Source organism: Sus scrofa, chromosome 14 (assembly GCF_054392235.1).
Source record: "Sus scrofa isolate SSC_HxYL_T2T_F1_AM1 chromosome 14, Sscrofa_HxYL_maternal_Yorkshire_Landrace_v2.0, whole genome shotgun sequence".
Lineage (NCBI taxonomy): Eukaryota > Metazoa > Chordata > Mammalia > Artiodactyla > Suidae > Sus > Sus scrofa.
In genome coordinates, this window is record NC_139396.1 from 77,560,907 (window position 1) to 77,585,300 (window position 24,394).

Below are 24,394 nucleotides of genomic sequence, written 5' to 3' on the forward strand. Positions count from 1 at the left end.
ACTGATCGAACTGCTGTTACGCTACTGTGAAACTGCTAGGTAGGAAGAACCCACTTGTTACAAAGTAGGGTGATAGGAATTAGGGTCTATGGAATGGATGAAATGACTAAATAAGAGAGATGTTTAAGGGGGTTATGATTAGATGGAGGTGCTGGCCTCCAAAACTCTTCATTCCACAAAGCTTACCACCGCACTGGAGCCTCTGTTTCAGGACACTAGGCCTCTTCCTAGTGCCTAGTTTCCAAAGATGGTGGGGGTGGAGTGTGTGTGGGGGTCTTCTACCATTGACCTACAGATGGAAAGGAAAACCTCAGTGACACTGTGAAGACTGAAGGCTGGGAAGTGTCACCTGATTCCCAGTGGGAGCTCTGAATCTACTGTTCCACTGACATATAGCCAAGTTATTATAGCATATTTATGTACTTCTATAGGTTAGCCCAGGACCCTGAACTTTTGAGAAATCTTAGCAGATGAGTTGACGTTTCAGGTAATTATAGTGTTTTCTCTTGTGAATTGAATTTTGCCACCTATGAGTTGATAGCTCTGAGCAGTATACATGTGATAGTACTGGTGTCGATGCTAATGTAGACACAAGAGCTTCCTGGTGCATCACTTTGCTCTTTTCATATGTATATTTAATCTTCACAGTAGTTCAGTAAGGCGAGTGCTCATACTGTCCAAATTTGCAGATGACATTAAGCAGCATGACCAGTATATGTCGCTGGTAAGTGATAGGAAGGGATTTAAATCTGACACACAGAAGTTCCCAGGCTAGGAAACTTCCTGAATCAGAGCTGCGGCTGCCAGATCCATATTGAATCTGTGACCTGTGCCACAGCTTGTGGCAACGCTGGATCCTTAACCCACTGAGTGAGACCAGGGATCGAACCTGCATCCTCATGGATACTAGTCGGGTGTTTAAGCCTCTGAGCTACAAAGGGAACTCTTCTTTCTCACCTTTTCAAGTGGGAGTAATCACAATGTAAACAGTCTCTTATAAAGTGGATATTTATATCTTATAAATGTCAGCATAAATATAAATATACATCTCATAAAATGTGTATATTTATAAACAATGACCTAAGAAAAGTAAGTGTTGGGAACATTTTAAAAATTTCTTATTGTAAAGATGTATTAGAAAATGTGTTTTTGAAAGATAATTTGCATAAACATTTTAAAAGAACATTTAAAAATAGTATATACACAAAAAATTTGAAGAGAGATGAGGACAACATTACAGTGATAACACATCCTTTGCCACTAAACCAGCTGTGTGCCACTGAGGAAGTTATTTGACCTCTTAGCATCTCAGCTCCGTCACCCTCAAAATGGGGATGGTAATACTTACCTCACAAGATTTTCATGAGCACCGACTGAAGAAATATTTATAGTATTACTGCTCTGAGTTCCTGGGCAGACACTAGTTTTTGTTCTGGTCTTTTATTTATACAAATTCAGATTTGGTATGGAAATATTTTTTAAATATTACATCAGATATGATTTCTGTACATCTTATATATCTCGGGCAGTAGTCCTCAAAATAATCAATAAATTTAAATCTTTTTTTAAGACTGTTATCATTGCTAAAGGGGTTATTCTTAAAAGTTATTAGTGGCTGTACCCACAGAAAATTGGCAGCAGTCTAATATATGCAGTGTAATAACTGGCAGTGTTTATCTTCTCTAAAAGTCTGAGCCTTTGGACATGCATTTTGTATTTTGGTGCATCTTAAGTAACATAGCTTTACATAAGATCATGAGTCATAGTGATAGATGGCATGGACCAGGATAGTGCTAGGGTTTAAGTAGTGAGAGAGAGAGAAGTCAGAATCCATAACCAGATGGCCCAAAGCTTAGAGCATTTACCTCTGCTTGCCTTAGAAACACATGGCAGAGTTTCAGATCATGTAGCACTTGCATTCGGAGATCATGCATCATGGAATCTAAACAATGAGTATGTTCAAACTCCACAATTTTTCTAAAGGGAATTTCAATGTCAGTTTTTTAAAGGGCATGCTATTGTAATAATTGTAGGGATTTTTGGTAGTGCACAGCATGTGGCAGTGGGGTGTGGGGCCCTGACGTCACAGTGACCCAGTCCACCCATAAAAGAATCAAGGCACAGACAGTAATAGGTCACCACAGTGACATCACAGCAGTCTGTTCATTTCCACAATTAGCCCTCGTTATCGTATATTTTAAAATGTTCAATAACTCTTATTGCACTCAATTGCTGTTTTAACTCCTTGTGCTTATTTTGGTGTTAGAATCTAAATTTTGGAAATGTTGTCTGGAATGGGTCAGGTTCAGACATTCCAGGTAGATAATTTACTGCAGTTGAACAACCATGCTTTGCATTCTTTTCAGATTCATTTTTCCACTCAGTTTTTATCAACTGCCTAACTGATCATTCTAACATCTTTTTCTCTTAGAGAACAGCAGACCAGAAGGTGCAGAGTACATAAATCCTGGTGAAAGACTCATTGAAGAAGGCTGTATTCATATGATTTCATTGGGATCCAAAGCGTTGATGATCCAAGTGTGGGCTGATCCCCACAGCGGCACTTTTATCTTTCGGTAATAATTATCCTCAGCCCCCCACGGACAGGTCATGTATTTAAATAATTTATGTAATTTAATGTGAAATCTAATAAAGATCATTACAGCAAAATAAAATTCTTGTTAAAAGATGATACATTTTCAGCAGTTATTAATCTGTGTAGCAATATATTATTCTTTCTAGAAATCTGTAATTAAACTTACCTAGCTTATGGTAATTCTTAGTTGTATCTTAGACCAAATACTTACTGAAGTCTTATCCATGAAAGTATTCTATCAGATTGCAGTGGTCTTATGATGTTATTATCAGGCAGCTGTTTTTCATGCAAAATATATATTTAATAGCCATTATCTATTAAGCTTAGGTTCTCCTTGCAATCTTGTCCTTTTTTCCTACCTCCTTTGTTAACTAATATAAATACAAGTTTTTTATTTGTATTGAGTGAGTGTAAATGGTATTAACTATTTTTATAAAACTTTAAATATGGTTCTGAGGGATCTCTGCTCTGTAAATGTCATGAAGGTTACTATTTATATAAATTATATCTTAATGCTCTTAGCAATCTCCCAAAGTAGGTTAAACCAACAATACATCTGGCATTTAGACATTTACATGTGAAATATATTAATTTTTGTATGAACCAAATATTATACTGCAATGTCTAAAAAGCAGTGACTATACAGGCAGTAGTAATTTTTTCTGAAAATCAGATTCTGAAAATTATTGCCCAAATTGTTAACCCCAGCAATTGAGACAAATTTTAGTTCATGAATTGAGGTAATAGTATAATACAGTAACTCAACAGATTATGTTGTAAAACAAAGACCTACTGACTTTTCAAGTTAGTTTAATAATAGAACTGATTTTTAATTTCACATAAATATCTAGAATTATAGTTGTTATACATGTTAAATACTGAGACCAGAGATTTCATGTTTTCAGCCTATACCTTTTCTCTTTTTGTGTAGTGTGTGCATGGATTCAAATGATGACATGAAAGCTGTTTTACTAGCACAGGTTGAATCACAGGAGAATATTTTCCTCCCAAGCAAGTGGCAACATTTAGTACTCACCTACTTACAGCAGCCCCAAGGGAAAAAGAATATCCATGGGAAAATCTCCATATGGGTCTCTGGACAGAGGTATGAAACATTTCTAGTAAATAGTATTAGCCTTAGTTACAATTGCAAGTTTTTTTTTTTGTTGTTGTTTTTGTTGTTTTTTATCTTTTTGCCATTTCTTGGGCCTCTCTCGTGGCATATGGAGGTTCCCAGGCTAGGGGTCTAATCGGAGCCATAGCCACCAGCCTACGCCAGAGCCACAGCAACGCCGGGATCCGAGCCGCGTCTGCGACCTACACCACAGTTCACGGCAACGCCGGATCTTTAACCCACTGAGCGAGGGCAGGGATAGAACCCGCAACCTCATGGTTCCTAGTCGGATTCGTTAACCACTGCGCCACCACGGGAACTCCACAATTGCAAGTTTAATTATTCTGTTACAGCTTCTGAAACAGATTACAGAAAACTGTAAAATTTACTGTATATTGATTTAGGAATCTGTCAAAGTTAGATTTTTTTCCTATTTATCTCTTTCATGTGGAATTAATTTCCCATGGAAGTAATTGTTGAAAATTAATATTTGGGTTTGGGGGAGTATGCAGAAATCTGAACGTTTAGATATTTATATGAAATGTAAATTATAACAAGGAACCAAACCTATAATTTAGTCCTTCAAGGCCACATATTATAAAATGAATCCACAAAGAATTATTTATATTAAGTGGCTAATAAAACTGATACCTAAATTAATCAAAAGAAAGTAGTGACTAGAGTAAAATATAAGCCAGTGAGTGTAAGGTGATAGATTAAGATAAGGTCCTAGAAATACACCAGGTGGTAGTTTTGGCTGTAGTACTATATGACTTTTACAAACCAGAATCGTGAGATAATAAGAAACATTTTATGGAATATCTTATAAAATTTAGCCCCAAGAGAGCTATAAGTTACCTTGGTTTTGTAAGAGTGGGAAGCATTTTATTGAATGAAATAGCATGAAAGGGAATATAGAATTGGAAACATGGGGAAGGACCAAACCTGGCCAGAAGGAATAGTCTAAGTTGAATAAGGAGAAAGAAAAATGAATGGGCATGAACCTGCAGTAGGTTTTGTCTATCCTTAAAAACTGTATGAAGTCATAATGCCACTAGGTGGCAGTACTGTTTCAGCACAGCCATTGAGTTGGTTCAAGAAAGATGCCTGTACAGTAATAGAAGTTATCTCACTGTAATGTTGTATGTCAGTTATACCTTAATAAAAAAAAAAAGTTGGTTCCCATCTTTCCTTTATTATAAAAATTCCTAGGGGTTCCTATTGTGGCTTAGCGGTAACAAACTTGACTAGTGTCCATGAGGTTGTGGGTTAGATCCCTGGACTTGCTCGGTGAGCTAAGGATCTGGCATCGCTACGGCTGTGGCGTAGGCCAGCAGCTGCAGCTCCCATTCAGCCCCTAGCCTGGGAACTTCCTAATGCCACAGGTGTGGCCATAAAAAGCAAAAAAAAAGTTAAATTTGTGTTAGATATGAAACAGAAAGCTTTAGGGGAAGCTTTTAAATAAATATACATACAACATATTAGAATTTTTCATTATTAGCTTATTCTAAATCCTTTGTCTTATTCACAAATGTTGTCTTTATAAATTACCTTCATTATCTTAATATGGAGTTTAAACCATTTCAAAAATGGGGATAGAGCTCTGTGGTTTCAGCTGGCTGATGAAGTTGTCCCATCACGTGTGTCTCTCCAGGAGAAAGCATTACTTTACCTTATCCTACTCTGCCTTTTGTAACAACTCCTGTAATCTTTATCCATGAAGAAAAGGAAAAGACCAATCAAAAGCTTTGTGATAACTTAGCATTGAAAAAAAAAAAACCACAAAAGATGCACAAAAGCACTGGCATTTCAGTGCCTAGTCAGGGCAAAACCTGAAGAAGTGATCATTCTTTTTCTGCTTAGTTTTTGAAGCCTTCAGAGAGGACCTCAGATTTGAGATGGGGGCTTCGCGGTAAAACCAGGGGAGGTGGTAGATCGTATCTGTAAACCAGGAAGGTGAATATGCAGAAGCTAAGTGGCAAAGAGAACTTGCAGTGAATGTCCCAGGTCCTGATGTAGGATCAGCAGCCTTCTCTGTCCTGCTCCCCTCTGTCAGGGGCTTGTGGACAACCAGCATCCTAGACCAACCGACAACGGAATCAGTCCTCCTCTCTCCCCATCACCAGCTATCTTATTCTGACCCAAGAAATTTGTTCAAGAATTTCCCATCATTGAACATTTAGACCTTTAAAAATGCCTAGTCATCACTGAAATAATTGATTTCACTTTGTTTTTAACATAGGAAACCTGATGTTACTTTGGATTTTATGCTTCCAAGAAAAACAAGTTTGTCGTCTGATAGCAATAAAACATTTTGCATGATTGGCCATTGTTTATCATCCCAAGAAGAGTTTTTACAATTGGCTGGAAGATGGGAACTGGGAAATTTACTCCTCTTCAATGGTATATTTTTTTCTCCCTTGAAGCCTTTCCAGATTTTTCTTTTAGTTAACAAGTATTAAACTAAGTTAATTATCCTGGATAAAATACTAATCCCTATTCCTTCACTTATGCTTAATAAGTACTGTATTTTCTAGATTCAAAGGTGTACTTTTAAAATAACATTTTTGTAATCTAGGTGTTTTTTATAATCGATACATACATTTAATGTAGAGGTGCACATCCTACCCCACCCCCTCCCAAAAAGAGAAGCTTATGTTAAATCAATTCTATAATCCTGGAAAATGCATTATTGACAGGTAAACAGACTGGTTGTCTCTTCTATTTATAATTTTAGTATATTATGTAAAAATACCAAATTTCAGGGAAAGAAGAAATATATGCTTTATCACTAAATCTGGCACATAGTAACATTCAGACAGTGCTTATTGAATAGATGGATGGATGGAAGGAATAAAGGCACCAATCCATATGGCATTTTAAAAAGGATTTGCTGAGATATAGCTTCCATTTACAAAATGGGGGGCATTTTAAAAAGGATTTGCTGAGATATAGCTTCCAAAACAAATCAAAAAAACCTTCTTTTAAGGAGTTCCCTGGTGGTCTAGTGGTTAGGATTTTGCCCTTCCACTGCTGTGGCCCAGATTCAATGCCTGGTCTAGAAACTGAAGTCCTACATCAAGCTGCTTCATGCAGTGGCCTAATAAATAAATACCATAAATAAATACCATATTTTAAGTGTAAGGAGCAAATAGAAATTTCATGACTTTATCAAGAGCTTTACACTTAAGCTTTATATATGTATCCACATTAATTCATCTTACATCTGTAGTTGCTATGGGTTATTTACTCATTACACCAATTTGGAAATTGAGGCTTTATCAATTTGTAAGATATAGTGAACAAATAAAAGAAAACACAACAACAACAAAAAAACCCTCTTGGTTTCTTGTTTTTTTTTATGAGAAATTTTGGTTGAAGTGTTTTAAATAAGTAACTTTGTTTTTTGCTATCCAGGAGCTAAAATTGGTTCACAAGAGGCATTTTATTTATATGCTTGTGGACCCAACTATACATCCATAATGCCGTGTAAATATGGCAAGCCTATGAGTGACTATTCCAGATACATTAATAAAGAAATTTTGCAATGTGAACAAATCAGAGAACTTTTTATGACCAAAAAAGATGTGGACATTGGTCTTTTAATTGTAAGTTTTCATTTTATAAGTTTTAACTTTATACTAACTGTTAGATATGTTTATTGAATGTGTTACTAGCTGTATGTTAGATTTCTAAAGTTTCTCTTTGTTGTTTCTCAACATTTTCTTTACTTAGAAATTGTGTTTTTAATTGAAATACTTTGGCCTCAGAATTTGTCTTCAGGTTTCAAATTTTCATTGCTTTTCCTTGGAACTTTATTTCTATATTATCAGTTTAGGTTACTAATCATTCAAGAAAAATGTTTGATATAATGAAAATGTAACGTGCATTAGCCTACAAAATTACTCATTATGTTTCCTTTCCATATTTATAAATAAATAGTAATTTTTTATTATATTAATTTAATTGCACATGTTAAGATTTTAGAATAGTCTTGGAGTTCCTGTCATGGCACGGTGGAAACGAATCCAACTAGGAACCATGAGGTTGTGGGTTTGATCCCTGGCCTCACTCAGTGGGTTAAGGATCCGGCGTTGCCGTGAGCTGTGGTGTAGGTCGTAGATGCGGCTTGGGTCTGGCATTGCTGTGGCTGTGGCATAGGCCAGCAGCTACAGCTCTGATTAGACCCTAGCCTGGGAACCTCCATTTGCTGCGGGTGCGGCCTTAAAAAGACCAAAAAAAATAATATTTAGCTTTTAATTTTAGAAACTAGGAATTTTGCTTTCAAATTATTGCTAACTCTGCTTATATGGGACTCTAGGATTGTATTTTGTTATCGTAATATACAGTTTAAGAGCTTGTGATGGATATTTTTCATTATAGCAATTAGGAAATTGACCCTTTATAGTCTTAGAAGATCTACTAGAAGCTGGTAGATCTAGCCATGAAACTGTTCCTCCTTCTCTTGCTTTCTTATGAGAGGTAAAATTATAGATCAGAGATGCTTTTTACTTGAAGGAGACCACTACTTAAGGATATGTTTTGTTGTTTTTGTTGTTAATGAGGTGCATATTTCCCAATGAAAATAAATTATATTTTAAAGCTGTAACATTTGTCTAAAGTAAAGGAGAAGTTCTAGTTCAGATACTTTGTAAGTTTTAAGTGATGTTGAATATATATGTGGGATAAAATTGATAGAGAGTAGATATCTGTGGAATTTAACGATCTGATAACTCGGCACACAGTCTTTTTCTCCCTGAGGAGTATTTTAAAATGAAGGGTTGGTGGCATTTGGGCCATCTACTAGTATTGAGTGGGGCCAGGGGTTCTAAATGTTCTATAGTGCATGGGTGGTGTTATAGAACAAAGAGTTATTCCACCCCAGATGTCCCACCATTGACAGAACATGCTTTAGCGAAATGATTCTCAAACCTTTGTGTGCATCAAAATCACCCAGAGGATGTTTTAAAAACATCAGTTGTTGGGCCAGAATTTCAGATTCAGTAGACCTGCCTGAAGTGTGGCTCAAGAGTATGCATTTTTTAACAAATTCCTAGGTGGTGCCGATGCTTCTGGTTGGGGACTACACATTGAGTATCTCTGCTTTAGGAAGACTGAGGAGCTCATGCAACAAGTGTTCAAATAATAATCTTAACTCTCAAGTTTTTGGTTAATCCATTTCTTTTCACAAGAAAATATGTATTCTTAATCCTTTTGTTTTGCCTGAAAAGGATATAGGGTAGAAGTTATGAAATTCAACAGAAATTATCACAGATGAAGATTATACAGGTTTTATTGAAAACTCTTTTTAGAAAGCAGATTTTTTCCTGACCTCATAATTTGGGGGTTATTAGGCGTAAGTAAACAGGCAGAGATGGTGAGGCCTTGGTGTCAGGAAGGACTTGTTTCAGATAATCGGGCATTTTAGCAAGTTTCTAATGAAAACCACTACAGGTTTACAATTTTCTTTTACCTAGGATAATCATATACAATAGACTGTGTAGTCAGTTTAGTCGGCAGGCATATATGCTAGCTGATGCCTGATGAAACTATGCTTAAATCACCATGGGTTGAAAATGACCTAAGCCTATGCCCCCATCGGCTTCTGTGAGAAGACTCTGAATGTACAATACATGGTTTCCCTAAGCATGAGCCCTGCAGCTGCCTCAACTGAGAGCACCTCAAAGTGCATTTTGCATTTAAAATTTACTATATATATATATTTTTTTTTTTTGGTCTGTCTTTTTGACTTTTCTAGGGCCACTCTGGTGGCGGCATATGGAGGTTCCCAGGCTAGGGGTCTAATCGGAGCTGTAGCCACTGGCCTACACCAGAGCCATAGCAATGCAGGATCTGAGCCACGTCTGCCACCTACACCACAGCTCACGACAACACCAGATCCTTAACCCACTGAGCAAGGGTAGGGACCGAACCCGCAACCTCATGGTTCCTAGTCGGATTTGTTAACCACTGAGCCATGATGGGAACTCCAAATTTACCATAATTTTTAAAGTAGTTAATAGGCTATTTGACAGAGAGCCAGAATCTGATCAAAACTATCCTATGCATGGGAGAAATATTGAAAGTTCCATTCACTTTTAATTAGGTATGCTCATGGATTGGAATTTTATTCTAGTAGAAAGAACAATCTAGTTAGAGTCGTGTTTGAATGAGTAGCCAGACTGTGAGCGAATTCAAGACCAAAATATATTTGAATACATTGACCCAGAGTTCCCATCTCATAGGGTTGTAAAGACTGGTTAATATTTAGAAATGCATAGAACAGTACCTTGGTGTACAATGAATGTGGTATGATTAGTTTTTATTAGTAATAGTTGGTATAATTTCATGTTTATATTAAAAAGGTCAAAGCTGGAATTTTTCTCAGCCTTTATGTGGTTTACACAAATTGATCACTGCTAAATGAAGCTGATCTTTTTCTCCGTGGGGAGCCATCTTGCTTCTCATGTCTTTTCATTTTGAAATCTTCATTTGCTAGTTGACAACTTACTTTTAAACTTTGTTTAGTTACTGAAGGAAAATATTTGTGTTTCAGGAAAGTCTTTCGGTTGTGTATACAACTTACTGTCCTGCTCAGTATACCATCTATGAGCCAGTCATTAGACTTAAAGGTCAGATGAAAACCCAGCTCTCTCAAAGACCCTTCAGCTCAAAAGAAGCTCACAGCATCTTATTAGAACCCCAACATCTGAAAGCTCTCCGGCCCACTGAATGTAAAACCATCCAAGGCATTCTGCACGAGATTGGTGGAACTGGTATATTTGTTTTTCTCTTTGCTAGGGTAAGAATCACTAATTATAGTTCTACCTAAAGAAAAACTCCTTCTTTATTATTGATAAATTTCAGAGTTTCTTTTTGATTACAAATAAAGCTGTATATCACCTATATTAAACTTTAAAGATTAAAAAAGCCCATATTGGGAGTTCCCATCATGGCTCAGTGGTAACAGACCTGACTAGTGTGTATGAGGATGCAGGTTTGATCCCGGGCCTCACTCAGTGGGTTAAGGATCCGGCGTTGCCCTGAGCTGTGGTATAGGTCTCAGACACGGCTTATATGCTGTGTAGCTGTGGTATAGGTCAGCAGCTGCAGCTCCAATTCGAGTGCTAGCCTGGGAACTTCCATATGCTGTAGGTGCAGCCCTAAAAAGACAAAAATTTAAAAAAAAATTTTTTTAACCTGTCTAGTTTAGAATATCATCAAGCTTTCTACAACAGATAATTTTTAATTGAAATTTCTTTTTAATTTATGAAGATTTTAGAAGTTTTCTATTATCCAAAAATGTGATTAGAACAATTAAATGTTAAATGTGCAAGATTTAAAATTGGCAATGAGAAAAAAAATGTATACCATAGTAAAAATATAGAAGAAATGTATTTTATAAAATAACATTTGTGAAACTTGTTTTTCCCTTGAGACTTCTGGATGCATGGGGGTAAAAAAGATCAACAAATAAGTACAGAAATAATTTATTTGGGTTTGAATTTTTTTTTTTTTAAGAAAAGGAGCAATACAAAAAATTTGACTCGTGCCATGGGTACTCTTTTTAGGGAAACGTGTTTAATTATCTGTTCTATTTAGTCATCTGAGGGTAGGGACAGTGCCTTTGCTGATGTAGATTAGGCAGTCAGTAGTATATGCTGACTGGTTCGGAAATTGCAAAATCCAAATGGAGTACAAATGATCTCACTTCCGTACAAATCATCTCTACTTCCTTATGGTCCATATCCTTGTTTAATTAAAGCAGCCCTGGTCTTCTTTCATCCTCAAGATTTTATCCATAAGTGTAGCTTCTACAACATTATTATACTGTTCCCCCAACCAGCTTTCTTTCTTTAATGGGGCCACCTTTGATTAATTTCACAATGAGACGTACCAGTATTTGTTGTTATTGTTAGTACTGTTCTTATAAATATTTGGTTGGCATTTGACCCACCATACTCTAAGCTGTCTTTCTTTTCCTCCTCTTCTTTTTTTTCAAACTTTTTTTTTGTATCTCATGTCTCGTTGACTAGATTTTACCCTAGTGTTTTAAAATTAAAAGCTTTTCATTTAACTTTTGATCAGCATTTTGTGATCTATTTTCATAGCCTTGTATAATTTCAAAATGTATAGCCATAGTTTTTTTTATTTCATCAAGTTATTGAATATAATTTTGTTATGATTCATGTTAACACAATGATTAGATCCTAGGGAAACTGGTTAATATTTTTATCTTGCATACATCTAGGATCTTGCCAATAAGACTTTTAAAAGTGTATTTTTACACTTAAAACTTAGAAACTTTCTTCTGTATCCTTCCTCTCCTGCAAAAATAAAATTCATTCTCCTTAAAATCCTTCCACATATAGACTGCCTTTTGGGCCGAGTCTCCACCATCCAGCCAGATAGGTGACCTGCAACCTCCCAGATGCTCCATGAACTTGCACCTCTCTCCTGATTGTGTCCCACCCCCAGCTTCCTTAGGGTTGTGCTCTCTCCAGGCCATCTTCTCCACGAAGGCTCACCTGCCCCAAGCAGAGTGGAGTGTGCTCTCTTGCATTCATATTGCATCACTCTTTGCCTTTTATCGTGATGGTAAGGTGTATGTTTCTTACATGTAGTGGTTGCCAGAAGGCATAGGGGGATCAAGTACAAGGCATAGTCTATAGTTTTTGTACATAGATTCTTATCTTTTGACCAGACAACAGGCCCCACAGGAGGAAAGTAGCGTTCCTGTTACTTCCCTTACTAACACATCACACAGCACAGAGCCCATCTTTTGACTGACTAATCATTGAAAATTGGAGGAATTTTGCTGATATGGCTGATCACTAATGCTACTGATTTCTAAGGTTATCAGGATTATTTTAGTCAGTTTATAGAATAAGAGACAAAAGAACATGAAATTTTGTTTTTTTAAAGTTTTATTTCCAGTTCTTAAATAATTACAGCCAGTGTCAACAATAAAAAAAAAAACTTTCAAATGAAACTGATGGCTTGATATTATTTAATGGTATATTATCACAGGTTAAATTATTAATCTCAACAAATTACAAAAAATGTATCTACTCTTTTTTTAGGTTGTGGAACTCAGTAGCTGTGAAGAAACTCAAGCATTAGCACTGAGAGTTATACTCTCATTAATTAAATACAACCAACAGAGAATACATGAATTAGAAAATTGTAATGGACTTTCCATGATTCATCAGGTGTTGATCAAACAAAAATGTATTGTTGGCTTTCACATTTTGAAGGTATGTTCTCATAAAATTTATTCTCCAAGTTTCATATGCAGTAATACTTGTCTCTTCACTAACGTCTTCCAGTAATAATTTTGTGTTTCAGTTATTCCTAAAGAAAGTGAAGGAAACTCAGTAGTATATATTTAACCAAATACAGCTGATTTAGTTCTGTGGTTTTTTTTCATTGTTTAAATAATTACATTTTAATTTCCTTTAAATCATTTTAGGAAGGTAAAAGAAAAAACTAAACTTTTTTTTTGTCTTTTTAGGGCTGCACCTTCGACATATGGAAGCTCCCAGGGTGGGGATCAAATTGGAGCTGGAGCTGCTGGCCTACACCACAGCCACAGCCATGTGGGATCCAAGCTGCATCTGTGACCTACACCACAGCTCAAGTCAACACCAGATCCTTAACCCACTGAGCAGAGCCAGGGATCAAACCTGTGTCCTCATGGATACTAGTCGGGTTCATTACTGCTGAGCCACAGCAGGAACTCCCTAAACTTACAGATTTTTAGATCTTGATCCAGCATCACGTCTGGCCCCTCATTCTGTAGATTGATGGAATTGAGCCCCACTCTGTTGCTGGCTTCAGTTCCCACAGTTATGCAAGATAACTCAGTTCTCTAGACGCCTAGTGCAGTGCCATTCCCATTAGGCAATACTGTTATGGAGTTTGTTTCTTAGAGCCCCTATTAACATTTATTATGATCCAGCTGTTGTATATTTCAGTACCTTTCTAATGAAAAGCATTTGTTCACATTGTGAAAGTATTTCTCTCTGAGGGAGCTGGCACTAAGGCAAAAAACATGCCTCTTCCCATGCCCCTGGACCCCAACTCTAAAACTATGCCAAACATTTGTGGCATGAATACTTTTTGGAAAAGGTTTTAAAATCCAACAGATTCATTAAATTTAAAAAATAAAAATATCATGTAGTTTGTTTTGCTCCATATTTGAAACTGAATAATCATATATGAATATTTGAAATTTGAGGGTCTTCTAACTACTTGAATTATTTTGCAAAACAAAGATACTTTGTGAAATGTTGAGTTGTTCACTAGTTTTCCTTTGAATTTAATGTCCTAACTTGAAAGCTTGATATTGCTGTTGAATTTTTGGATTAATTGATTATTGATGCTGCTTTAATTCTTGTATTAATGCTGTTTTTCCATAGACCCTTCTTGAAGGTTGCTGTGGTGAAGATATTATTCATATCAATGAAAATGGAGAATTTAAGTTGGATGTGGAGTCTAATGCTATAATCCAGGATGTTAAACTGCTGGAAGAGCTATTGCTGGACTGGAAGATATGGAATAAAGCAGAGGCATGTACTTTTTTTTTTATGGTAAACACTTGTCGTGAATTTGCCCTCCTAATGATTTTTGAGTGTACAGTATACACTTTGTTGTACAGCAGATCTCTAGAACTTTTTCATCTTTCTTGACTGAAACTCTACCTGTTGAACAACTCCCCATTTCTCCTACCCCCAGCAACCAACATTCTACTTTCCTTTTCTATGACTTTGATTACATTAGCTACTTAATACAAATGGAATCATTCAGTGTTTGTCTTTTTGTGATTGGCTTATTTGACTTAGCATTATATCTTCAAGGTTCATCCCCCTTGTAGCATGCAACAAGATTTCTTTCTTTTTTAAGACAGAATAATACCCCACTGTATACATATTCTATATTTTCTTTATCTGTTAATCTGCTGATGCGTTTACTTAGGTTGCTTCCACATCTTGGCTATTGTGAATTATGCTGCAATGAACATGTGTAGAGGTCTCTTTGAGATCCTATTTTCACTCATTTTAGATATATACCCAGAAATGGTATTTCTGAATCATATAGTAGTTCTACTTAAAATTTTTCTATGGAGTTCCTGTCATGACGCAGCAGAAACGAATCTGACTAGGAACCATGAGGTTGTAGGTTTGTTCCCTGGCCTCACTCAGTGGGTTAAGGATCTGGCATTGCTGTGAGCTGTGGTGTAGGTTACAGATGTGGCTCAGATCTGGCATTGCTGTGGCTCTGGTGTGGGACGGCAGCAACAGCTCCGATTAGACCCCTAGCCTGGGAACTTCCATATGCTGCGGGTGCGGCCCTCAAAAGACAAAAGACAAAAAAAAGTAATAATAATAATAATAATAATAAAATAAAATAAAATAAATTTTTCTAGGAATCCCCATACTATTTTCCATAAGATTAGCGCCATTTTACAGTCACACCAACAAAGTGGCAGGAGTTCTAGTTCCTTTACATTCTTGCCAACAAGTGTCATTTTTTAACCGTTGCTATCCTATAGGATATGAGGTAATAGCTTGTTGTGGTTTTGCTTTGCATTTCCCTGATAATTAGTGGTGATGAGCATCTTTTCATATATTTATTGGCCCTTTATATAACTTCATTGGAGAGATATCTATTCAAGTTCTTTGACTGTTTTTTAATTAGGTTATTTGATTTTTTGTTAATGAGTTATAGGCATTCTTTATATATTCTGCATCTCTTTATTAACCTCTTATCTGATATATGGTTTGCAAATATTTTCTCCAGCTCTGTAAGTTGCATTTTCACTCTGTTGATTATTTCCTTTGCTGCACAGAAAGGCATATACTATTTCTATTTATTTATTTATTTTGCTTTTTTAGGGCTGCATCCACAGCATATGGAAGTTCCCGTGCTAGGGGCTGAATGGAACCTATACCTGCTGGCCTATGCCACAGCCACAGCAACATGGGATCCAAGCCACGTCTGTGACCTACACCACAGCTCATGGCAACATGAGATCCTTAACCCATTGAGCGAGGCCAGGGATCAAACCCATGTCCTCATGGATACTAGTTGGGTTTGTTACCTCTGAGCCCCAAGGGGAACTCCAAGAGGCATATACTTTTAAGTATTCATCTAATCATTCTTTGGAGAACAGAACAACTTTAATACTTCAATGTAATGTTAATTGTAAGTGGAAATCTGGAGATTAATATCTCTGTAGCATTTTGAATAGCTATGGATAATGCTGATCTGGAGGATCAGAATCAGACCTTGGGCTGCTAGTAACAGAGCAGTACTCAGGCTCGAGAACATGGGGCTTGTTTGAATCAATTGGTGACTTGCATTTACCATAAATTCTGAAAGGGGATCCTGATAGGAGTGTAGAGAGTCAAGTTGGAGAGAGAAAGAGACACCCTTCAGAGAAGGCGAGACTGTTGCCCAGAGCTCACAGAGCTGTATCGCTCTGCAGGGCAGGGCTACAAGGTCTTGGCTTCATCATTGGCATAAGCTGAGGAGCATGGTGCGATCTTAGGTCTAGTCAGGGCATCTTAACAGCTGGATGGATGGGGTGGTCTTCACAGGGACCCAGCCAGGGCATGGATAGAGGGCTGTTTCCTTTCCGCCGTAGTTTTAAACATACTCTTCATGGTTTGGCTCATAGAGCCTCCTTAGTAGTAGAGTAGACTGCAGATTGTCTAGAGTTATTTAGAGTATAACAATATTATGATCAAACATAATTAAAGACAAATTCAAAGTTTATACCTTTAGAATTTAAAAAAAATTTTTATTTCCAAATTTGGCAATAGTCCCACCCCACATTTACTCATTATCAATAATGAGTAGTGAGGTTGAAGGAAACTTTTCTATCATAAATAAAAATAAATTTTGACAAAACGTGCTAGAGGAAAGACAATTATTTTTCCATTTTTCCTACATAAAATTATATTACAAAATTATTATTATCCAAAGAAGCAGTCGAAGAATATGCTACCCCAAAACACAGGGGAAAAGTATTATAAAGCTGTGTCAGGCAGTTAACTGTTAATTTTTCCGGATTTTACAGTATTTGTCAGTTTTCAAAACTTTCTATTTTGTTGTGATTTCTTTTCTCATTCTGAATAAATATTCATTTTCAGAATTAAAAAAATATCCATATATGGAGTTCCCATTATGGCTTAGTGGGTTAAGAACCCGATGTATTCTCTGTGAAGAGGTGGGTTCAATCTCTGGCCTCCCTCAGTGAGTTAAGTATCCAGTGTTGCCACAAGCTGTGGCTCGGATCTGGTGTTGCTGTGGCTGCAACATAGCCTTCAGCTGCAGCTCCAATTCAACTCCTAGCCCAGGAACTTCCATATGCTGCAGGGGCAGCCATAAGAACAAAAATCCATGTATATGTATGTATAAAAATATGCATAATGTTGCAGGGAAAAAAAAGCAAATGAATGTAGTGATAGTAAATGTAAACAAATTGGATCAAAGGCAGTATAAATATAAACATGTAATTTATAAAGAGTTCAATTGTGGGTTGGAAGATCAAGTCTTTACTGAAAGTTGGACAACTATATTTAAAAGAAAATGCTAATTTGAGGTTGTTTGGATTTTGCTGAATTCAAAAGTGATATATGCATATACTTTTGTGGAATTGAAATAAGGCTTTCTTTCCTATTTTTTTTTAACTGAGTTGTTTCATTTGTTTTGTTTTTCGTTGTTTGTTTGCTTTGGCACTATTCTATTATGGTGCTAATTTTTCAGGCCCAAACCAAGTTTTTATACTTGGGCTGCTTTCTCTTCCAATTTTCATACACCTTTTTCTTTTAGAGCATCTTGGCCTTGTCTTCTGAGGAGAGAGGCCTTGATTAGAATAGTATGATTGGGAGTTCCCATCGTGGCTCAGTGGTTAACAAATCCAACTAGGAACCATGAGGTTGCGGGTTCAATCCCTGGCCTTGCCCAGTGGGTTGAGGGATCTGGTGTTGCCGTGAGCTGTGGTGTAGGTCGCAGACGCGGCTCCGATCTGGCGTTGCTGTGGCCTTGGCGTAGGCTGGCAGCTGTAGCTCCGGTTTGACCCCTAGCCTGGGAACCTCCATATGGTGTGGGAGCAGACCTAGAAAAGGCAAAAAGACAAAAAAAAAAAAAAAGAATGGTATGATTAAGTCCGTCAGTTCCTTGGCCTTTTCATTATTCATTTCCATCAGATAATGGCAGGAAAAATGCAAGACTTGCAAACCAAGCCAGTTAATCTTGCTTTTTGTTAACAGCTTCATGGGAAGGTTATTTGGGATAATAAAATGAGGTGAAGACTATCTTTCAGTGGTAGTTAAGATTCCTTTTTCTCTATCACTGTGAATAATTTAAGATTGATTCAATATGGGAGAAGCATTTTAAAGCACCTTAAAAGGATTCTACCTGCTGTTTGAAAGTGCACATTTAGTAATTGTGCAGAGAACTCTTATTGTTTGGACTTAAAAGTAAATTAATCCACAAGCGCAGAATTTCTATGTTGTCAGTAACTTTTTTCAGTTTAGTACAGTTTGTTCTAAAATTACTTGATTAAATGCTGCATATACAAATTAGCATTGAAGTCTATGCATTTTAAATAATGTTCTTTGGAAATAAATTATTTGTAAACAATTAATATTGATGATATGTTTCTCTATAGTAAATAAATCCCCCAAGATAATTCCGCTTTTGAAAATACCATATATCATTTAATGCCCCCAAAAAGTTAATGCACTTAATGAGGTATTGCATTCAACGTAAGTATTTAGAAATGACCTATTTTCAAAAGAGAAAAAAAAAATTGGGTCTGAGAATAAATTTTAAGATTTACTTTTTCAGACAAATTTCATCCTTGGCCCCCAGAATATCTACACAGTGTTAAACTGGTATATTGCATGTCTTCTGAAAATCATGCAGCATGTTTTTTGGTCGCTCTGTGCTAATTGGTGTGTGTTTATTTTCTCAGCAAGGTGTTTGGGAAAGCCTGCTGGAAGCCCTGGAGGTCCTCATCAGAGCAGATCACCAGCAGCAGGTGTTTAATATTAAGCAGTTACTGAAAGCACGAGTGGTTCATCACTTCCTACTGACTTGTCAAGTTTTGCAGGTACTTTTCCTGTAACTTTACTGTTGGAGTTATTTTCTGCAATTATTTCTGTTTCATCACTCAATACTAAGGACTCAAATTTTTGTGAGACTTTCAATGAAATTATGCTGTATCTTCCCATACTCTCCGGATCCCTTCTTTCCACTAGTATTGTCAGAGTTTTTCAACCCCTGCCTCGTATGGCTTGATCTTTGCATTTTCATCATTCCTAACTCAGTTACAAAACAACAACTCCTAAATTTCTGAGATATTTCTTCATGTTGGGATAAAATGAACATTTTGTAGTCCCTTGAACATCAACAGTAGTGATATTTTAACTTGCTCCATATTCCTTAAATAGCAAGTACCAGTATGTGTTGTTCTAAGAAGTATGTATTCTGTAATTAGCATATTGAAAATACATCAAAAATATAGTATCAAGAAGTGGCATAACTTCACCAGTTGCATTATAGTGTCTGTGCTGTGGCCTGACTTCTAGCTAAATTTTTTTTTTTCTGCCTTCACGGATGTCTGGTTATAGCTTGGTTGGTGTATTGGACTATTTTTCAAGTTGCTTTGTGTTCTCAGAGTCTGAGGCATGTATTAGAACTTTAACAAGTCAGATAAGTACAGATATTTCATAGGATCAATAACATTTTAATTGTTTTTAATGCCTTTGTTTCACTTGCACTAGTGACTTCTCCTTATACTTGGGATAAAATCCAAAATCTATGACAGCTTCTATGAAGAGACTTATATGATCTGGATACCACTGCAGCCCCCAGCCTTGTTCCCTTTCTTAAACAAGTGAGCCTGTTTCCAAACTTCAGGCACATCCTGTTCTTTCTGACTGAAAGGTTGATTGATCCCATTCTTTTCATCTGATCAACTCCTATTTATCCTTTATGCCCCAACTTAAAATTGCCTTTCTGAGAGAAGCCTTCCCCATCTAAATTAACCCTTTCTCCTTTCTGCACTTACTCTCACTCTGTGCATTTATGTCATTTATGACATTATGGTTTATTTCCCCCTGCAGACTTCCTGAGGGCAGGCATAAGGTTGTGTGTTGATCACACTGTAATCCCAGTACCTGACATACATAGGCATGCAATAAATTGTTGAATGAATTGTGAAAAAATAAAACAAAAGCATTTAGTGCCTTTCTTGGAGTCTGTGGTAAATTAGACTGTTGCCTTCAGGAATACAGTGCAGTGATCTCTCAGCCCCTTGCTTACTGGATGTTTTTATGTATCATTCTGGGTCAGTGTGATACTGACCAGTTTTTCTACTCATTTTGAAACTTTTTGGCCAGTTTTAGTGAATTCATATGACAGGGTAAAGTTGTTATTTATCTTTCCATGTCAGAAAAACAAACTTATCAACCTGGAGATTTCAGTATATTCCTGCTTCTATTTTACTTATAAAAATGCTAGAAAAATCTAGGTACCAGTTCCTTTTCTTGAAAGTATATTTCTTCACCCTTCTTTATTCAGAGAGCCTGTTTGTCAAACTAACAGTTATTTAAGATAGATTATGTTAGGTATTGTGAGAAGTATCTAAAGAAAGGAACTTAGTCATTGCCTTTAAAGTATCTCAGTATTTAAGGAAGATTAAAAAAGTGATAGTACAGTGGGCATGAGGCAGTTTCATTAGTCCATGAGTACAGTGTAAAGAACCTGAGCAGAGGTGATTAAAAATGGGAGTGTAGGAGTTCCCGTCGTGGCGCAGTGGTTAACGAATCCGACCAGGAACCATGAGGTTGCGGGTTTGGTCCCTGCCCTTGCTCAGTGGGTTAAGGATCTGGTGTTGCTGTGAACTGTGGTATAGGTCACAGACACAGCTCGGATCCCGCGTTGCTGTGGCTCTGGCGTACGCCGGGGGCTACAGCTCTGATTCGACCCCTAGCCTGGGAACCTCCATATGCCGCAGGAGCAGCCCAAAGAAATAGCAAAAACACCAAAAAAAAAAAAAAAAAAAAAGGAGGGGGGGGAGTGTAAGAAGGAAGGAGCAAATATGGAAGAGATAGGAAAGGCAGAATTAACAGGGCTTGGTTCTGTTTAAATAGAAGCTGCAAAAGAAGTCAAATATGTAGTGTAAAATTTCAAGCTGGGAGACTAGAAAAATAATCACATCATCAAAGAAAGGAGGATTGAACATGAACTGAACAAGAGTTGATTATTCTGCATGTGAGATTGGGGTGGTACGGTGCCTGGCACTGACCTCTGGGCACTTAGAGGTGTAAGACTGGACCTGGGGAGGGGCTGAGAGAGATAAGAAAGTGTTTGCTCTACTGTGATGGTGGAGCCTCGGGGATAGATAAGCACCCCCAGAGCCACAAACGGAGTGAAAGGATCACAGAGAGCTGAGGTTTGTGTCTCAGGAAATAGCCATTTTTCAGGGCGTGGAATGGGAAAAAGGAGCTGTTGAGAGAGAGACATAGAAAGAATAGTCCAAAAAGGTAGAGCAGTTGAAGAAGTAAAGAAGAACCAGGAGGCCCAGCAAGTGAAAGCCAAGGATAAGCAGTGGGGAGAGGGCTGCCCAGGCAGAGAAAGTCTCTAGAGCCAAATAATGCAGAGAGTTCTAAGAAAATATGGGCAGCCAAAAGGCCGTCAACTTAAAAATTCTTTTTTTTTAATTAAAAAAAATTTATTTTTATTTTTATTTTTTTTAGAAATTTTTATCTTGGGAGTTCCCGTCGTGGCTCAGTGGTTAACGAATCCGACTAGGAACCATGAGGTTGCGGGTTCAATCCCTGCCCTTGCTCAGTGGGTTAAGGATCTGGCACTGCTGTGAGCTGTGGTGTAGGTCACAGATGTGGCTCAGATCCCACATTGCTGTGACTCTGGCGTAGGCCGGCAGCTACAGCTCCAATTAGACCCCTAGCCTGGGAACCTCCATATGCCTCAGGAGTGGCCCTAGAAAAGGCAAAAAGACAAAAAAAAAAAAAAAAAAAAATTATCTTAATAGCTTACAGGATTTCAGTAGAGTGAGGAAGGCAAGAGCCAGATTTCTGGGGACTTTAGGCAGCATGTGTGGTTGGATCACTGGAGGCAGTGATAATAAATGATTATAAAAAGTCCAGCACCAGAGTTCCCATTGTGGCTCAGCAGTTTAAGAACCCAACGTAGTCTCCATGAGGATACAGGTTCAATCCCTGACCTCCCTCAGTGGGTTAAGTTTACGGCTTTGCCATAAAGCTGCAGCATAGGCTGCAGATGCAGCTCAGATCTGGCATGGCTGTGGCTGTGACTCTAGCGTAGGCCTGCAACTGTAGTTCTGCTTCGACCCCTACCCTGGGAACTTCTATACATTGCAGGTACACCTGTAAAAAGAAAAGAAAAAAATAGTCCAGCAGCAAAACAAAAGAAAAACAGAATGTTAACAAAAGCTTCCTAGCAGGTCAAGTTAAGGTTTTTTTGTTGTTGTTGTTTTTGTTTTTTTTCCATGAAATAGGCTGCCATTGACTTTGTAAGGAGTTAGTGGAGAGGGCAGGGTCGAAGAAGCAGAAGCGTGGGCTGGATGAGTTTAGGAATGAATAACTAAGGTGGAAACCAGTATCGCTGGGGTTACAAGGGGTAGAATTTAGAAAAAAGGCAGATGGTTATAGCAGAAATAACACTGTGTTCTTGGCCACTCAGCCATTGTGAGAGCTTGACAAAGGGGTTTGCTTATTTTTGTAGGCTCAGTATTCTTTCTTTTCTTTTTTTTTTTTTTTGGTCTTTTTGCTATTTCTTGGGCCGCTCCCGCGGCATATGGAGATTCCCAGGCTAGGGGTCCAATCGGAGCTGTAGCCACCGGCCTACACCAGAGTCACAGCAACGCGGGATCCGAGCCGCGTCTGCAACCTACACCACAGCTCACGGCAACGCCGGATCGTTAACCCACTGAGCAAGGGCAGGGATAGAACCCGCAACCTCATGGTTCCTAGTCGGATTCGTTTCCACTGCGCCACGACAGGAACTCCTCAGTATTCTTTCTTAAGTCAGAGGTGGTCAGACTAAACTGTTTCAAAGTTAACATCTAGATTTTAAGTTTCTTTCTTTTTGTTTCTTTCTTTTTCAGCCACACCCACAACATATGGAAATTCCTGGGCAGGGGATCAAATCTGAGCCATAGCTGTGAGCTGCACCACAGCTGCAGCAATCCTTAACCCTCTGTGCCACAGTGGGAACTCCTCCTATATTTTACGTTTTCTGATTAAGCAATACTTAGAGTAAATGAATAAGAGTAAATGTAGATATGTTATATATTTGGACAGAGAGAAAAGATGAAGTTTATTTTTCTGTAGCCTTGATCTAGAGGGCAGCAGCTAACCACTGCGGAGGTGGAATTGGAGAATATAAATAATTTATTTGCACCCATCTTTATTTTTAGTAATTACCCCGTGTTCTACTAGGTGCCATTATTCTAGGCAGTAGATAATGCAACAGAAAGATTTCAGAGGTCTGAGTTTGAGTTAATGGCAGCACTACAGACATGTTTCTGTGTGGTGTAAGTTAGTCGTATAACCACTTCGGGTCTTCGTATTCTAGAAATGAGGGATAAAACCTCTCAGTGCCATTGTGAGAAAGAGCTTTGTAAACTGGAACATACTGTATTAAAATAATCCGTTTTGTTTATCAAAAATTTTTCCCTCTGAGCCCATAGTAGTGGTAGCAGAAGTAGTAGGAGTGATGGTAGTACGAATAGTAGCTAACATTTGCATGGGGCCATTGGTTTTCATGAATTTTAGTAGCAGAATTGCTTGAATGGAGAAATAGCAACTCAATTTTATGGTAAATATGATAAGTCTAGAGTAGTAACCAACACAGTTCGATCTTAAAAGAAGTTACCTTGCTTATTTAAATGAAAAATGTTAGTTGACAGTTCTCTTTAATTTTTTATTTTTATTTATTTATTTATTTTTTTTGTCTTTTTCTGGGGCTGCACCCACAGCTTATGGAGGTTCCCAGGCTAGAGGTCTAATCAGAGCTGTAGCCACCGGCCTACACCAGAGCCACAGCAACGTGGGATCCGAGCTACGTCTGCGACCTACACCACAGCTCACGGCAACGCCAGATCCTTAACCCTCATGGATACTGATTGGGTTCATAACCTGCTGAGCCACAATGGAAACTTCCGACAGTTCTCTTTAAATCTAAAGAGAGTTTTTTGTTTTGTTTTGTTTTGTTTTTCAGGAACACAAAGAGGGGCAGCTTACATCCATGCCCCGAGAGGTTTGTAGATCGTTTGTGAAAATTATAGCAGAAGTCCTGGGATCGCCTCCGGATTTGGAATTATTGACAATTATCTTCAATTTCCTTTTAGCAGTTCACCCTCCTACTAATACTTATGTTTGTCACAACCCCTCAAACTTCTACTTTTCTTTGCACATAGGTAGGTAAAATCATTTTTGTTAAATGTTGGCTATTTCCACTTTTGTTTTTCTTCCCACGTGATCCATATTTGTTTGATATTTATTGAATGGCCTCTGTGCCAGAAGCTGCCCTAATTACACACTGGAATTGGAACGGGGCACAGGGCTGTACAATGAACTGGACATGGGCTCTGCCTTCAGAGGGCTTAAATGCCAAGAGGTGAG

At 37.7% G+C, this 24,394-nt stretch overlaps 1 protein-coding gene across 6 annotated transcripts in view; it reads left to right on the forward strand.

The window, feature by feature from the left end:
- The window catches only part of LYST (lysosomal trafficking regulator), a 200,495-nt gene that overhangs the window by 81,991 nt on the left and 94,110 nt on the right, over nt 1-24,394 (forward strand). For all 6 annotated transcript variants that reach the window (XM_021073151.2, XM_084996832.1, XM_021073152.2 and 3 more), the window contains exons 13-21: nt 2,432-2,576; nt 3,528-3,701; nt 5,953-6,113; nt 7,128-7,318; nt 10,267-10,512; nt 12,794-12,967; nt 14,132-14,281; nt 18,697-18,834; nt 23,991-24,189. In XM_021073151.2, coding sequence (XP_020928810.2) covers nt 2,432-2,576; nt 3,528-3,701; nt 5,953-6,113; nt 7,128-7,318; nt 10,267-10,512; nt 12,794-12,967; nt 14,132-14,281; nt 18,697-18,834; nt 23,991-24,189 — 1,578 coding nt within the window. The remainder of the gene's footprint in view (nt 1-2,431; nt 2,577-3,527; nt 3,702-5,952; nt 6,114-7,127; nt 7,319-10,266; nt 10,513-12,793; nt 12,968-14,131; nt 14,282-18,696; nt 18,835-23,990; nt 24,190-24,394) is intronic.